This window comes from Rousettus aegyptiacus, unplaced genomic scaffold (genome assembly GCF_014176215.1).
Source record: "Rousettus aegyptiacus isolate mRouAeg1 unplaced genomic scaffold, mRouAeg1.p scaffold_m13_p_16, whole genome shotgun sequence".
In the NCBI taxonomy this organism is placed as follows: Eukaryota; Metazoa; Chordata; class Mammalia; order Chiroptera; family Pteropodidae; genus Rousettus; species Rousettus aegyptiacus.
Genome location: NW_023416291.1, coordinates 47542298 through 47559610, shown reverse-complemented (window position 1 = coordinate 47559610; position 17313 = coordinate 47542298). Strand labels below are relative to the sequence as shown.

At 38.7% G+C, this 17313-nt stretch overlaps 1 protein-coding gene and 1 pseudogene across 5 annotated transcripts in view; one reads left to right on the top strand and one right to left on the bottom strand.

The window, feature by feature from the left end:
* Positions 1 to 16336, top strand: part of KLHL2 (kelch like family member 2) — a 91997-nt gene extending 75661 nt beyond the window's left edge. For 4 of the 5 annotated variants that reach the window (XM_016154588.2, XM_036233980.1, XM_036233981.1 and 1 more), the window contains 8 exons: positions 212 to 361; positions 5468 to 5585; positions 8209 to 8406; positions 8781 to 8882; positions 10356 to 10484; positions 11512 to 11652; positions 14100 to 14243; positions 15215 to 16336. In XM_016154588.2, the coding sequence (XP_016010074.1) occupies positions 212 to 361; positions 5468 to 5585; positions 8209 to 8406; positions 8781 to 8882; positions 10356 to 10484; positions 11512 to 11652; positions 14100 to 14243; positions 15215 to 15243 (1011 nt within the window). In that variant the 3' untranslated portion in view covers positions 15244 to 16336. The remainder of the gene's footprint in view (positions 1 to 211; positions 362 to 5467; positions 5586 to 8208; positions 8407 to 8780; positions 8883 to 10355; positions 10485 to 11511; positions 11653 to 14099; positions 14244 to 15214) is intronic. The other variant, XM_036233982.1, reaches the window with a different exon arrangement.
* On the bottom strand, positions 9724 to 9842 carry LOC118612796 (annotated as a pseudogene).
* Positions 16337 to 17313: the final 977 nt, after the last annotated feature.

The following is a 17313-nucleotide window of genomic DNA, read 5'->3' as shown; positions in this document are numbered from 1 at the left end:
TGTTTTTCTCTGCAGACCAGATACTCGAGAGCATTTTTTTGGCTTCATTTACTTTTCTATCGGTGATATTTATAATCTTTCCTCTTACCTGTTCGACCGAACCAGAGAGGATAGTTTTTTGCTTTTTTCTTCCTCTTTACTACTTTTTCTTTGTCGGTTTTAACATCAAATAGCTGTCCCCTCATGGGATGTGTCTAATTTCTTCTCACAGAGGGTCGAAGAGGAGGCATTGGTCAAGAATAGCAGTGCTTGCAAAGATTACCTCATTGAAGCTATGAAATATCATTTGCTGCCCACAGAGCAGCGTATATTAATGAAGAGTGTCCGGACCCGCCTGAGGACACCCATGAACCTTCCCAAAGTAGGATCTATTATTCATCATTGTTATTACCTCATCTGAGAGGCCCTTAGTGAGGCTGTTAATGTATCTACTCATCTGAATTTCCATGGTTTATTGTTTTAGTTTCCCTGTAACAGACAATGTGCCTATGAATTCACTGCTGTGTATATAATTCAACTTGTCTATTAATTTTGTCTCTGGAGGGTGGGAAGCGTGTGGTTCATTTAATTTATAGGCTGCATGATATCACCCTTCTGGAACAGAAGGCAACTGGTTTTTGTCCCTTCTGAGTTTTATTGTAGAAACGAAAAAAAGACTAGGCAGAAAGATTCCTCTGTAAGCTACATGCGTTGAATAATAACTGAAAACCAAGTAGTTTCACAGAATTACATATGAGAACTCGGGATGATGAAATAGCTCGTTCAGTTCGTTTCCGTCCTATTCCCTTTCGTGTACCATTAGATGCTTCATTCACACATCACGCGTAGCCATTTCAGTGTAGATTTTCCATGTGTCTTTCCGGATCCCCAGTCTTCATGTTTTCCTGTGTGCAAGTTCTTATTCTACCTTTATATTTTTCGTTGAAGCCATTTTCTTTGTACCGGTTTAATTTTCCTTATGGAGTAGTAACTCCTCATTTCTCTCTCTCTCTCTGTTTGCAATTCCTTCCTCTCTCTTTGCATCTGTAAAGCACAGTAAGACCAACACTCTAAACACCATTTTGTGCATGGTCTAAACAGAATGATTCATAATGTAATGCTTTTCTTTCTGTATTTATTTTTAGCTCTTGTATGTGTTTGGGGCAACGATGGATTAAGAAATAAGAATCCGTTATCCATTGTTTTCTTACATCATCTTTAGTTATTAATGTATACTTTACACTAAATTATGTCTTTTCAATTCTTTAAGTGTGGTGTTTTATTTAGCGTTTTCTCAAATTTTACTTGTTCGAATCTACATTTTTTTATTGCTTCAAATCTACATTGTTTGGTATTGTTTTTTCTGTTTTCTCCAGTGTTAACAACATTTCTCGATTTAGAACCAACTGCATATTTTCTCAGTGTGCTAGTTACTCCTTTTTCTAGATCATTAGTGAACGTTTTAGTTTAGAATGGACCTCAGCACTCTCCCTGGTGATACCTCATGAGAAATATCTACTCGCTGACATAGTCCATTTGTAGAAAATTTTAGTACATAAGATTGTGTTTATTATCTAATCCAGAAATAAGTAATTTGGCATATAATGTCCAATGAGATTCAAGATGAACTAGATTCTTATTTGGCATGATCTTGTTTTTCTTTCTTTCTTTTTTTTTTTTTTAACATCCTTCGTTTTACTCATCATTTTGTCAGAAGTTTGAATGCTTTTCTTAAAATATTCTGAATTTTTTTTATTGACCATTATTATCACTTAAAAGGTATTTACAAGGCATTCACTTCCTATCCTGTTTTGAAAATTGGTATTTGCCTTTTTTAAATTTTCTGATCTCTCCTCAGTTCTCCAAGATTTTTCAAAAATAATTGTAAGTGGCTCAGTAAGTACATTAGCTAGTTCCCTTAACACCTTAGTATGCATGCCATCTGGGTCTGCTGATTTTATAAATGTTTACATTTTCCAAATACCCTTCTACCTGCTTTTACAAGTAGCCATCTTTATAAGTCTTCATTACTTCATATTTGTCCATATTATTTGGTGTCGGTTTTTGCTCTTATAAAAAAAAAAAATTATTAAAAAGTGTTTATCGCCTTAGTTCATTTAAATGACCGTTTCTTTTATGCCAGTCTTTTCAACTTCCTTTTAAATCGTTTATCTTTAATATTTCTTAAATAGGTCATCTTGGAAAAAGATCCTTTCTTAGCTCGTATATTCTCTTCTGGCATCTTTAGCTTTGTTATCTTTAGCTATGCTGCAGGGACTCTTAATGTGAAAATGAATTTTCTTTTAATTTCTGGAATAAGCCTGTCACTTTTGAAACCTTTTAAAAAGTCCTTGGTGATATCCTACCAAGTATTTTATTTTCTCTTTTGTCGAGTTGGCAACATCTGTTAAGGTGACGTTATTCCTGGGCTTCTTTGGTTGTAGCTTTGGAGCGGCCTGCATTATACTTTTGGATTTCTCGATTCTTCAGCTTTTATTTTGTGGTGGCCACGCTGATCCCTGAAGGTCCTTTTTTGTTTTGCTGTGTCGGGGTGGCTGGGGAGAAGGGGCAGCAGATGTGGCAGAGGTCCATGCACTATACTATCGCTTTGACTTAGCATTTGTACAATTCTCTTCTCAAAATGTATTTATCTGCACAAATTTTTGAACAGGTGCTTGTTTTAGATGCTTTTTCACAGCACCGTTTGTCATTTTCGAGTTGTTTTACTCAAGATTAATTCTGAATCCGTAGGTAAGAATGAAACAGTTCATTTCTCATGCTTAACATATTTCACAGTAATGATAAGTCAGGTCAACAGAACATGCCAGTAGTGCTGAGGAAAATATTGTAATGTTTTTAAAATATTTCTACCGCAACGGTGACTTAGTACTTTTTATATGAGGGTCTGTGGACTCATACTCGTACAAATGATTCTTTTTATATCTCAAACATTAGTTTTGCATCTTCAGTAAACAGTGTTGGGATGGTAAAAGGCAACTGGTTTTTGGATTTGGACATCATAATGAAAAACTACATGTGTTTTGCCACTGTATTATTAGCTTCTTTTTCTCTTTGGAATCTGCATTTTTACAAATGTTGTCATTTCTGTGTATATATTTTTCTGTATTTCACCCAGGATATCTGTTGAGATTTGCCATTGGAAAGTTGAGAAACTTGATTATTCAGGGGCACTTGCTAAACTAATATTTAATAGGTAACAAAAGGACAGAGTTTAAATGACCCACATTTCAAGGTGGTCACTTGAATTTGTTTAATTCCCTATCCCTTGCCTTCCTGAATAGGCCACATTTAACATTTCTCCACGAAAGGTCTTCCCAGTTTGAGTCCTTTATATGAGTGTAATTAGCGTGGTGTGTTTCAAATGAGACGGACTGTCTCACGAATAACGAGTGTCAGAGCACCTTTTAGATGGTCGCAGTGCCGTGCTTTTTGGCACAGTCTCTGGATCTCACGGAAGTATCCCTGCCCTCTTGTCTTCTCATTATGCATTCTCCTTTGTCGCCGTTCTCTCTGAATCCTGCAGTCCCAGGTCCTCACCCCATTTTACTGCTCTCGGGTGAGTAAAGGACAGATACTACCAGTGTTCTCTGCGCTCAGTAACACGTGTTCCCTTCCGCCCTCATCGATGTTGCAAAAGGGAACTCCATCACACGGACATGATGATCTTCAGAGTTTGAGAATCACGAATCTAGTCATCCAATATTGTTGCTTAAGGATTGTTTCGAAATGTATTCCCTTCAGCGATTTTTTAAAAATTGACCGTCAGAGATGTTAACTAAGCCTCCTGCATCCGCTGTTGTCTGACTGCCAGACAGAGTTTAGAAGGTTAAACCCAGATAGATATTATATAAATTCCTATGTATAGGGCTCATCTTACTGTGTATTTTACCTCTTTGGTGGGGATTCTGCCCCTCCCCCTCCCCACCTTTGGTGATAGGAGGGAAAGGTATTACAGATTTTCTTTGTTGGTTCTTTTATTTTTATTCCACACTAGAAGAGTGGCAGATCTGAGAAAAAGCGTATAATTGCTCAATGTTCAGTCTTAATTTTAAGACCTTTAAATTTTGTTTTACTCTCCAGTTAATAAGTTACTAAAATAGGCTTCTTTTCAGAAACTCAGGATTTACTCTGATTCAGGTATCATGTTTTCTTTGTACCCATCTTTCTGTAGTTCTGAGCACAGGTAGGTCATTGCTCAGGCAAGCTTGTAAACGTCCTCTTTTTGTATGTATGAGTCATTCCATCTTCTGTTTGTTTCGATTTTTTGTTTCTTTTACACATCTGTTTTTCCTATCATTACTTCCCCAAATATCCTTTGTCATTCTTTATAGTTTTCCATACGTGACATTACTAACTTTTACATCCTTCTGATTTGGAGGCCGCGTTTTCAGTTGCCAGAGTGCCCATTTGTGCGCAGTAAAAGACGAACATGCACTGACCGCGAAATTCTACCCCCCTCTCAAGACAAACACGTTAACTGCTAAGTTCCATCTCTCTCTCTCAATTCCACCCCTTCCAGGAAACTCACTGATTTATGGCAGCATTTCATTTTTCAATCAGCAGTGACAGTTAACGTCTATGGTAATCACATAGGGTTTTGGTCCTAACTGTATATTGTTCTTGAGTCACTTCACGGGTCTCGTCTCCTTAGTGGGATCCACAAGCTCTTGGGGGGTAGAGACCATATCTTATATTTCTCACGTATAACACCTAGCCCAATTCCGAACAAATACAGACGATAGGCACTTTGTAAATAGTTATCAGACTGAGCGAATTGAAGAAATTTACAGACGTTATTTATTCTCGGCACTAGGCTGCTGTGCATTCATTCATTGTGATTTGTAGTATCTCCATCATCTGTCCCGTTAGGTTGGCGTATGTGTGGGGGTTTAAGGGAGGTCTCTTTCCTTGAACTCCAGGACTCTGTGCTTTTCTTGTGAGCTCCAATTCAGTTACTCCTCTTTTTTCAATCTTGCCGGCCCGACCGCGCTCCTTCCATCTGTCTTTTACTACCTTCCCGTCCTTTTCACCTCATCTACCCACTAACGTAAATTTCCCTCTCGTCCGCTCTCCTCCTCGACTGTGGACGCCCACTCCCCGGGCATCACAAAGCCGGGGGCCGGCTCATAGCAAGCCCTCCGACATGCCCCACAGCCTTGCCAGTGCCCACTGCCTGCTGTCTCCTGGCTTAAATACTGCTTTTGCTTGAAGGATCAGAAACGCGTTTTAGTTTCTGAAATCCTTAATTTTGACTTAATGTGCTACGGAATAGAATTGTAGCTCTAACCCGTGCCCCCTTTGTCGATGTTCATGAAATGTCGATGAGGCGGTCGTTTCTCCCCCCCGCCCCGGCTCGCCCTCCCGTCTTCATCCCAACACTCTGCACATCCGTGTCTTCATAAGACATTTAAAGTCCCTGACGATGCAATGGCGGTTCGTTCAAGCGCTGGCATTTCTGTCCTTCCAGCTGATGGTAGTGGTCGGGGGCCAAGCGCCGAAGGCCATCCGGAGCGTGGAATGCTACGACTTCAAAGAGGAGCGCTGGCACCAGGTGGCGGAGCTGCCGTCCAGGAGGTGCCGGGCAGGTGAGCCGCGCCCGCCTCGGGTCCTCTTTCCCCAATTAGAAGAGTCTTTATTAGAAAAGCTTTGACTCAAACGGCTGCACGGTCGCACAGCGATTCAGGAGTCTCACAGGATAGCGATGGGACTAGCTGCTCTGTCTTCATCCTTGCGTACCTTTCTGAAGCTCTAGCACAAGGCGGAGTAGTTACCAATTTGCCAGACCTTTCTTTCTTTTTATTCTTCATTTATTCCTTTCTTTTTCTTTCTTTATTTTGTCTTTTCATTTTTGTTTATCTTTTTCTCTTTCTTTCTTTCTTCCTTTCGTACATTCCCTTCCGCCCTTCCTTCCTTCCTTCCTTCCTTCCTTCCTTCCTGTCTGTCTTTCTCTTTCTTTCTTTCTTTCTTTCTTTCATTCATTCATTCATTCATTCATTCATTTAAATTGTTTGTCGGGGTACCACTGGTAACATTGGGGTAACATTGGTAACACTGGCATAAATATTTTTGAGAGTACATTTGGCTTACAGAATCCTAAAAGGTATACTAGGTACAAAATAGAGAAATTAGCGTCATCTTAGTAAAACACATTCTAAGTCAAACAGTAGTCTTTTTTAAAATTTTTAAGGTTTTATTAAGTATATCGGGGTAACATTGGTTAACACGATTATCTACTTTTCAGGTGTACATTATCATTTGACATCTATATACTCTTTTGTGTGTTTACCACCCAAAGTTCAGGTCCCTTCAGCTACCATATATCTGATCCCCTTTACCCACTTCACCCTTCCCCGACCCCCATATATTTGACCCCCTTTACTCCGTCTGCCTGCCCCCTCCTCTGTCACCCCCTACCCTCTGGTCACCACACGTCTATAGTTTATCTCCACGAGTCTCTGTTTGTCCTCTTCATTTGTTCCTTTTCTTAATTACCTTTGCCGAAGTGTTGAGAAGGAATGCTGTAGGTAGGTCAAGACCTTTAGTTCTCAGAGATTCCTGACTTACCTGTGCCTTCTTCTAGGCATCTATTTTATAAACATTAGTTAAAATAGACCTTATTTAGCCAAAACTGCAATCAGAAGAGGCAGTTGCAAACTCTAAGGATTCTTTCCTAGGACTCAGGCTCGGATCCATTATTCATAGCTCCCACAGCAGAATGAGATGTGACCGTAATGGGACATTTCTAACGGGGGGGTTGGGGGGGCAGTACTTCCACAGTACATCTTGGAGATTGTTACACATCAGCACAGAGTTAACCTCGTTCATTAGGAGCTGTCTGATGTTTTCGGGGGGTGCTAGATGAAGTCCAATTTTTACTAGTTTTTAACTAAACATTAAAATTGTTTTTAATATTATGTTATGAACAGTGCTACAATGAATTCCTTATACATCCATCATTGTGCACCTATGCTAATATAGTGAGATAAAACTCTAGAACATAACTACTGATTCACAGGGTATTCTAAGAGGACATACCAGTTTTTACTTCCACTAACAGTAAAATACGAAGCTGTCAGTTTCCCTGCATTCCCGATGCCTCGCGAGGGGCTGCCCATCCATGCACGTACCAGGGGCTGGGGACAGAGCACCAGAGGGTAAGACAGGGGAAGGCCGTGGCGCACGCCTCACCTGACGACGTCGTATGAAACACCGAGCCCGCCAGACCCTTAGAGCTGGTGATTCCTCTTCTCCCTGCTGGGATTCAGGGAACTGAGGCACAGCTCCCGATCTCAGCGGTGCCGGTGACATGAACGTTACGGAATTTAAGAGCAACAGAAACTTGACCGATTTAAAGCAATGACGTGGCAGACCGTGTAAGGTCTTTTAACTTTAAAATGGGTATATTTGCTATAGGGGGTCAGGAGCTAGCAGTAATTCCTTTAGGTTAAAGTGATTCAAGGGTGGCCTCAGAGAGAAAGTGTGGTGAGAGGACCTTTTCAGATGAGAACAGCATGCAAAAGCCCAGAAAAGTAAGTATTTCAGGCTTTGTGGGTTATGTGAACTCTGTGACAGCTGCTCAGGTACCACTATAATGCACAAGCAGTCACAGACACTGCGTAGATGAATGAATGGGGCTGTATTCCAATAAAACTTTATTTTTGGATGCTGAAATTTGAATTTCATATAATTTCTGACGTGTCATGGAACATTCTTTTGATTGGTTTTCAACCACTTAAAAATGCAAAAACTGTTCTCAGTTCATGGATTCCATAAAAATAGTCTGCAATTTACCAACCCCTGATTTAGCCCACTAACAGGAGAACTGGAAGCATGTTATGCAAATTAAGTATAAAAATTTAGAGCAGAAGATCCAAAATTGAAAGCCATGGAGGATGTACACAGGTTCAAGGAGTTGGAAAATATTGGCTCTTTAAAATCTATAAATAAAGAAGTCTTTGAGAAAGCCAAGAGTCAAAATAGTACCTCAGCGCATGCCATTGCATTTTTTAAGTAAGCTTAGAAAGGAGGACACTTTCGTTATCATATATTCTTGCTAATGAATAGTGTTTCTTCGAACTTGTTCAGTCAGGATTCTCCTAAAAGTAACTTCCATTCTGACCACAGCTCTAGACATTCTCAAAGCAGCCTTTAGACAGCGGAGGTAGTTTGGTGGCCTTTTTGTCCTCAACTGCCGTATTTCTCTCGCAGGGATGGTCTACATGGCCGGGCTGGTTTTCGCTGTGGGTGGCTTCAACGGTTCCTTACGAGTCCGCACCGTGGATTCCTACGACCCCGTGAAGGATCAGTGGACCAGCGTGGCTAACATGCGAGACCGGAGGAGCACTCTGGGGGCCGCCGTGCTGAACGGGTTGCTGTACGCTGTGGGGGGCTTCGATGGGAGCACGGGTGAGTTTCTTTTCATCTCTCCCGCATTGCCGTTAGCAGTAACTCAGAGAACAAACCACGGCACAGTGAGATGCGCGAGTGTTTCAACAGGCATTGTAAAGCCAGATGTAAAAACTCCATCAAGAATTCCTTTAAGAGTGGGTAAGCATATAAATTTTCTTAGGCATCAGTTTCATTTATCTTACCAAGTTGAAAAAGCTGTTAAACGTCAGTAGTTTGGGTAGGAGCTCTTTGAAAAAGAAGTTATTTCTATTTATCACTTAGTCGATATGTTTGCATTCCATCCTTTTTCTCTTAATTTTAGCCCTAATAATATACGTAAGGGGCCTCCGTCCCATTCTAGAGGAGGGAATGAGCGCTGTCCTTCCTTCCAGGGTTGTCGTCGGTGGAAGCCTATAACATAAAGTCCAACGAGTGGTTCCACGTGGCGCCCATGAACACCCGGCGGAGCAGCGTGGGCGTCGGCGTCGTGGGCGGTAGGTGCCGCGCCTCCCGCCCGCGGGCCTTTCTCGGTCGTGACGAGTGGGTTTTCTGGTCATCCGAACGGGCAAGCAAGTGATCCTTTAAAGAGGGAACGTGGCAGTTACCGTAAATTTTAAATTATTCTCTTTTTACAGTCGGCTGGTCTGTGTAAAGCAAGCTGCGCAGGGCCCTCCCTCTGCACTCGGCCCCCTGCCCCCTGGTCCCTCTCCCTCCCTCCTCTCCCTGGTCGTCTTTCTTCCTTCCTCATTATCTCTCTCTCTGTGTAACTTCTATGAAACTGTCAACTGACATTAACACAGTTGTTTGGGGGACAAATCATACGGTATCTGTGTAAATTTTTACATCTGGAGAAGGGCAGTTTAACGTTTAAGGGATGGGTTGTCAGAGTTACTTATTTATATTCTACTTTGTCCCCCAAGGCTGTAAGTATTATTAATGGTTTTTTGTTTTGGGGTCTTTTTTTTTTGGCTTGGGTAAATTTGTGGGTTGCTATTCCCTCCCCACTGTGGGTATACTTCTCTGCCCTTGCCGTGTTGAGAGATAAATTACATATGATGCAATTCATCCATTTTAAGTGTACAGTTCAAGGTACATCCATCACTTCAGAACATTTTTCTTAACCCAGAAAACAGCCCTACTCCCCTGAGCCGTCACCTCCGTCCTCCCCAGCCCTCAGCAACCACTACACTACTTTCTGTTTCTATAAACGTTTTTCATTTCTGGACATTTTTAATTTAATTTTATTTTAATTTTTTTAGGCAAGGCCAACTCTTGGTTGACCTCACAGATTGCAAGGAACTTGTCAGCCTACAATCCCTTATTTTTTAATTTTTCCACCTACAGCACCTGGTCTCCCTAGGTGGTCTCCTATCCAAGTACTAACCAGGCCCGACCCTGCTTAGCTTCCGAGATCAGATGGGATCGGACTTATACAGGGTGGCATGGCCGTAGACATTTCATATTAATGAAATCATGCAGTATATGGTCCTTTGTGACGGGCTTCTTTAACTTAGCGTAATCTTTTTAGGGTTCATTCATCTGTGGCGTTTACTAGTACCTGATTCCTTTTTATTACCAAATAACATTTTACTGTACACTGGTACTAACTCTTGATTTAAAAATTTTTTTTTTACTTTAACTGAAGTAACTCTGACGTTTAATTCTGTTTTTCAGACGTTCACTTACTAAATAGTGTTATTCAAAGATGTAATGATATACGTTCTGTTCTGTCAGGCATGTCGTTGATGTAAATGTTAAATAAATACCATCACGTACACCACGTGTACTCCGCGCATCTTCATAATGTGATTCAGTAACTCTGCCCATCAACACTGGGCAAGACCTTAATGCTTTATGTAAGTCAGTAACACATCAAGGGGAAACTCTGCTGCCATGAAGGAAAACATCTGCTGACTTGAAACAGGAGCTTTTCATGACCGTGGCTTTTCTTGTGCTTCCGTGCGTAGGTTTGCTCTATGCTGTGGGGGGCTATGACGGAGCCTCACGTCAGTGTCTGAGCACCGTGGAATGCTACAACGCCACAACGAACGAGTGGACCTATATAGCGGAGATGAGTACCAGGCGGAGCGGGGCAGGTGAATAGGAGCCTCACTGAGCAACGGAAGCACAGAAATGACGGGAAAGAATCAAACAAGTGAAATGATTCACTGACATCTCTTTATGTTTTCAGAAAATACATATGCTGCTTCCGATGACACTGTTAAAGTGATTTTGAATTATGCAGGTGGTAGTAGGTAGCTGCGTTTAAATTTCACTCTGCAAAACTTCTCAGCGCTGTATTAAAAGCTTCTCTGTTTCATTTAATTATTTGTTCGGCATTTTAGTTTTTTTATTTTAGTGCTCAACTTGCTTAATCTAGGCTCTTCATATCCATTTCCTACACATTCGGGGCGTTAATACTTCCTATGTAATATTTCCTGGGGCTGAGAGACCAAAGGGGCTAATGACTCCAGCATTTCGTGTGAGTTTATTAAGGGAACTTACATACGGCGTGTGTCTCGGGCCGCAGTAAGAGGACGTGGATATCCTCCCTGCCACGTGGCAGGTGCTGAGGGGTTGGTTATACAGGACAGGGAGGATGGACAGGGTGCTGGGGCGTGATCTGCCTCACTTAAGGAGAGAATGCCTTACAGCTTGCTCAGGGTGGGTAGGGCAGGAAAAGGCACGTGTCAGGAACCAGAATGGGGCGGAGGGGAGGAGTGGACGTCTCTGAGGGGATTTATAGGAAATCATCTCTTTCTAATCCGGATCCAGTTGGATCTAGCAGGAGGGTCTGGCAGTGGAGCAGTCTCCTCCACCATTCTGGTTTGCTTTTATCATGAAAGTTATTTTCAGAAGGATTATGTAAAGGATCGCCCTGTGTTTCACCTGCATGTTATCTTTATTCTATTTGACAAGTCTTTTTTTTTTTTTTTAAGAATAATAGTCCTTATTGAGATTCTCATTTGTCCATTCTGTTCATGTCCATTTCTTAGGTTGTTTTCTATGAATGATAATTTCAAAAGTTTTAGCTACAAGGCATTTGAATAAACTCTTAATGTGTTATAAATTTCTTGTCCCTTTTATTCTACTTACTATATTTTGGTTCTTTGTGTTTTATAGGTGTTGGTGTGTTAAACAACTTATTGTATGCTGTAGGGGGACATGATGGCCCTTTAGTCCGAAAAAGTGTTGAAGTCTATGATCCCTCCACCAATACATGGAGACAGGTTGCAGATATGAACATGTGCAGAAGAAATGCAGGTATCTGTGAGATTTATGAGTCGTATTTATAATTTTACTAGTATCACTGTGTATTTCTATTATTCTTTTACTCGTCTGGGTTCCCTAACAGACTAGCTCTTTAAAGGCACAATCTTATGTAATAATCCTATATAGTGAATGCCTAGTCCAGTGTCTGGAACTTAGCAGGTTGTGACACTTCAGTTAACGTACAGTTTCTACTAGTGGCTATTTATGGTGATGAATATAGAGACTAAAATAGATGAAGAGCTCCCTTTGTTTGATACTCGAATTCATTCTTCCTTACCATAAAAGTTTTTTGAGTGCCTACCATGTGTCACTTATTAGAAATGACAGTTCTTGGGTTGAGTAAATATTTATATCACATAAAAAAGCTAGTTGTTTATCTGAATCTGGAGGGGAAGCCCAAAGAAGCTAACCCTAATTTAATACAGTTTGGTATTTCTAGAAAACAGAAATGCAAAACAACAACAAATAATAATAATTTAAGAAAGCAGAGGTCTTTAAGGTTAGGGAACTAACTGCTTTACAAGGGAAATAGAAATGGAAAATTGATTTAGAATAGCTATATAGTCTTTTTGTAAATGCTAGTCTTCTTTAAAATGCTGTTGTAGCCATGCCATTTCCCAAGTCCAGATAAGTTCTTGATGATTCTCAAACTCACTGTACACTGTTGGGTGATGTTGCAAGATGCACGTCCAACCCTCAGATGCTTCTCTTAATTTCTCTTTACTTTAAATGTGATTACTACGGGGAGCTAAATACGTGGGACTGCAAAGGACTGTCAACAACAGAACAGAATTTATAATTCTACTCGAACTTGCACGTCATTCAGTCAGTTCTATTTGGTGAGGTACTGAAAACCTTTCAGCTATAGGTAATTCCAGAATCATGTTACAGTCTACAACTCTGGGCCCCATTTGGAATAAGTGCTTGACCTGGTACATATTAAGTTAGAAAAGTCACAATAATATGTGCATGTGCCTTCCTGAATTAGGAAATATATTTGCAATTTGAACTTTCATTATTGTTTTCCTAAAGATTGGAATAATATTTTTTTTCTCTACCTGTGTTTTATTGTTTTCTAATCATAATTAGCTCATTTCTGCTAGCCAGAAGAATAAGGTAATTTGTTTATGTAGAGTTATAATTGTCCTCATCTTGCTTTTCAAGTATTTGAACTACCTTAAAATGTTATGAAATTGTTTCCTGCCAAGCAACTAGATTAGTAATGCAATCGAGTTTGAGAAGAGATCCACTCCATTTGCACTGAAGATAGGCCCTGTTAAATGTTGTGTGTAGAGTTGGGCTCATTATTTCGTTGTGTTAAAAATCTACAAACGTCTGTTAATAATGTTAGCAAGACTGTCTATAAAACTACGCAGACCAGTGTATGGGCAGCATTTTTTGAAACCGTCTAGTACCAGTTCATAATAGCTCTGAATCTTATTTAAAATTATTTAATGTACTTTTTTAAAAAAATTAAAGAGCTTTTAAAAGGTGTTTATCTCTTCACTTGGCAATTTTCTTTGTAAGAATTCATATTAATAGTTACACAAGTATGCAAAAAGGTATTCAAGAGGGATCCTTGTTCATTGTAACATCATTGATAAGAGCAAAAATACTGAAAATAATATCCATCAGTGAAAACTTTGATATTCACCAAAGACAATAAATTACGGTATCATATATGGAATATTATGCAGTCATTAAAGACTATGTAGATCTAGATGTATTAATTTGGGAAAATATCCGAGGTGTATTGTTTGGTGGAAATGAGTGAGTAATAAAAGTAGCATGTGTAGTATGAGCTACTTTGGGGTTAAAAAAGAAGTATCTAAATATATATGCTTAGAAAAAGAGTCAGCAAGAGTAGAGATCACAGTATCAGTGATACAGGATTAGAGGTGATCTTTTTTTCTTTAAACTTTTCTAGAGGTTTTGAATATTTGCAAAAAAAAAAAAAACCTATGTTACTCTAATAATGAAATAAATGATATGTCTCTCCTTTTAAAGGAGTTAAAATACTTAACCAATCAGTATCATAATTAAAATTCAAAATCATTTTTATCTTCTACTCATATATATTTTTTCCCTTAGGATTCCCTAAGAAGCTGACTTTAGGAGAGTCGCTCAACTTCTTTGACCTTTAAGTTTTAATTTTTTTTAAATGAGGATTAAAACAGTTTCTAATATAAAGTGGGTTATTGTGAAGATTAAAGGAAGTCGTGCATATATAAAGCAACTACTGCATACATGACACGAGTAGGAGCTTAGAAGTGGAATTAGACTCTCACTGTATGAATTCTTCCCTATTCACCCTCTTCTCTTCTTGCCTCCTTTAAGGAATTACGTACCTCTGGGTCGCCTCACCAAAAGTGTAGGGATGTTTACATTCATCCACATTTTTAAGAATAATTGTGTTTTCTCTGTGTAAATTTTTAAAGGCGTTTGCGCAGTTAATGGCCTGTTATACGTGGTCGGAGGAGATGACGGTTCCTGTAACTTGGCATCAGTAGAATATTATAACCCAACAACCGATAAATGGACAGTGGTGTCATCTTGTATGAGCACAGGGAGAAGTTATGCAGGTAATAGCTGTCTAAGTTCCTTACCGGCTTCTATTAACCCTATAAAAAAGATTATAGCGTTATGATATTTGCATTAAAAAAGAGTTTTTCTGTTACATGAAGAAGGCTTTTCTCAGAGTTGGTTTTTGGCTAACATTTGTCTGCAGTGGAGTGGAATCACAGCATGCCAAGACTTTAATGACTCAGATATCCAGTAAATATGACCCTGACAACACCTCCCCTGCCGGGGCTCGAGGCAGTGGGGCAATTGTTCTTACTTTAACCATAATACTGGCTGAATTATAAAATATCATTTTGGTCCATTCTCTCTAAGAGAAAGGGTAACACTCTTTAATAACTATAATGACAAGTCTTTAAAACTGTATGTTATACATCAATTATTCTGATGATATTTATATTGCTTTACATATTAGAATATTTCAAAATCATTCTAATATTGATCCAATAATGGAGGGAAAAAGTTTATACTAATTAACCATAACTATTTATTGGTTACATATCATCTAATACAATACCTAATAGAACTATATATAATAGGATCCCAGAATATCATGGCTGAAAATGTAGCATATTTTTTAAGAGCTTCATTGAAATATAACTGACATGAATAGCGTATATTTAAATTACACAATTTTAATAGACATATGTCTACACCCATGAAACTGGCACCACAATCAACATAATAAAAATATTCATCACCCCCAAAAGTTCCTTTGTGCCCCTTTGACTATTAGGTGGATTTTAGTATTGCTTGAGTAAAATTATTTTTCCATAATTCTGGATTAAGTCCGATGCTATTTAGGTCTATAACTAAACAGATTTCACTGTCATGTACATTAAAATGATAGTCCTTTTAAACATCATGATTTTTTCCGTCCCTGAAGCTTGAATAATCAAACAAACAATTCACTATTTCCTCTGAGATACAGAATGCTGCCCTTGACTTCTCTTTTCTCCATTTCTTTGCTCAGGGGTCACCGTTATTGATAAGCCGTTATGAGCCTGAAGGACGATTGTGGCACATTCATACGTGAGAAACAGACTTCACCGAGTATTTCTGAAGTGACTGCAAACGTAGCACTTCTCCACTTGCGGCTGCACTTTAAGTCTCAGCAGAAGATGAGATCGTCTGCCTTTATAGGCCTCAGATCCTGAAGATTATTTTTGGTAGAAGCACCATGTAGGCTCTTTGAGCAGCAGCTGACTGAATTTTAATAAGAAACCTGGACTACAGGACTTAGTCTGTAGTCTTTAGAGAACAGTCGCTTTCATAAAGACTAGTTATCAACCTTGAATGACTGTGGATTATTCTGTGAAGGAGGATAAAGTAATATGTGTTCTTGTAAAATTAAATTTTACTCTTTCTTTATTCCTTCTCCTGAAAATCTGTATACACAGGAACCGAAAATCTTTGAACAGGTATTAAAATCTGTGTAAGTATACAAACTACAGTTGAGGGATAAAATTGTTTGCTTTTATAAAATATCTTTGATTACATGAGTATAATAAATGGTGTGCATATAACTGTGTGTCTATATGCTTTCCTTTAAATGTTTGAAAAGATGTTTGAAACTTGATTATACTATTTATAATTGGCACAGTACTTTGAATTATGCCAGTACTACATTGTAAAACAGAGTTGTATTTTTTGATATTTAACAATGCTTAACACTTTAAAATGCCACTTCTGAGGAATGAACACGGTGTAACACACTTGACTATGTGTGATGCCAAACTTTTTTAAATAAAATATAAATTAAGCTTATTTATTATTTTCTTTGGTTTAATCTTGGTCATGTTTCAGTGTATATTTTTAAATTTTTTTTTTCCTGAAAGTAACACTTTGGCATGAACATTACTGCAGGTTTTTGATGAATATAATGAATGTATGGAAATTCAACCGAATTTGCATGGTCTTAAGAATTTTTTCTGTGTGTATAAATTTAGCTGCTATAACAGAAGAGAGAACTTTCTGTAAGTAGCCATGTGCGCTGATCAGATACAATTTTTCTGAGGTCTTCAATTAATCTCACTTCAAAAATGACCAAAACATGTCTTTATTGAATTATCTTTGAATAAAAATTTGTATATTATTTGTTTTACATTGTCCTTGATTTTTATCTACTGAGTTTGATATTAAGAAAGTTGCCTGTTCAATCTTTTGTAAAATTCGCATTTTTCTAACTTCACAAATCAGTATTTTTAATTTTTGCCAAAGTAACCTCTAAGGCAAGTCTGTTAAATCAATAACTGAAGTCATTGAAAATTGTTCTCCAAGAAAAAGTTAATATCTCAGCCATCAAGGAAAAGTTTCCTAAGGATTGGTGAAATTGAAAGTTTTTATAGTCCTCCGTCCTTAATATGGGCAGGATAAAAGACAAAGATAAAACAAATAGCATTGGACCAAAAAAGTAAGTCAAAGAAAAAATATCTATTCTAAAGCATCCGAGAAGTAAATTGGTGGTTTTGATACCACAAAAAAAAAAAAAAGAACCAAGGCAATGGGAGTTGGGGGATGGGGTGGACAGATGAGATGCTGGACACAAAGGAATGGGAGGGAGGGAGGGCAGGAGATGACGGGGTGTGACGGCTATTGCTCAGGTAGGGATTTAAAAGGTTAGCATGTGCCGTTGCCGTAACGGTCCAGAGGAAGAATTTTACCTCTGATAAACTTTCTATTTATGTAATATAGAGTATAATATATAGAGTATTCACATTTAAACGTAGAACCATCTTTAATACTTGGTTGAACTTTCCATTATAAGTGAAAATTTAAAGACATTTCTCAGAAAAAGAAAAAGCCTATGTCTGCCATATGGAAAACACGAATTTCTGCCTTAGTGTGGCTCCCAGCACATCTATCATCAACAAACATGTTGAAGGTCTAACGAACTTGGAGCACTGCTAGCTATTTCTGACAGTGGCGCCATGAAAAATGTATGGTGTGATCTTTTCTGATCACTTCCAAACACTGACGTTGCGTGAAACTCCACAAATCTATCAAAAGATATATCTAACAAATTTTTAAGCCTTTCTTAAAATATCATCATATTTTAGGGTAACAGAGTCT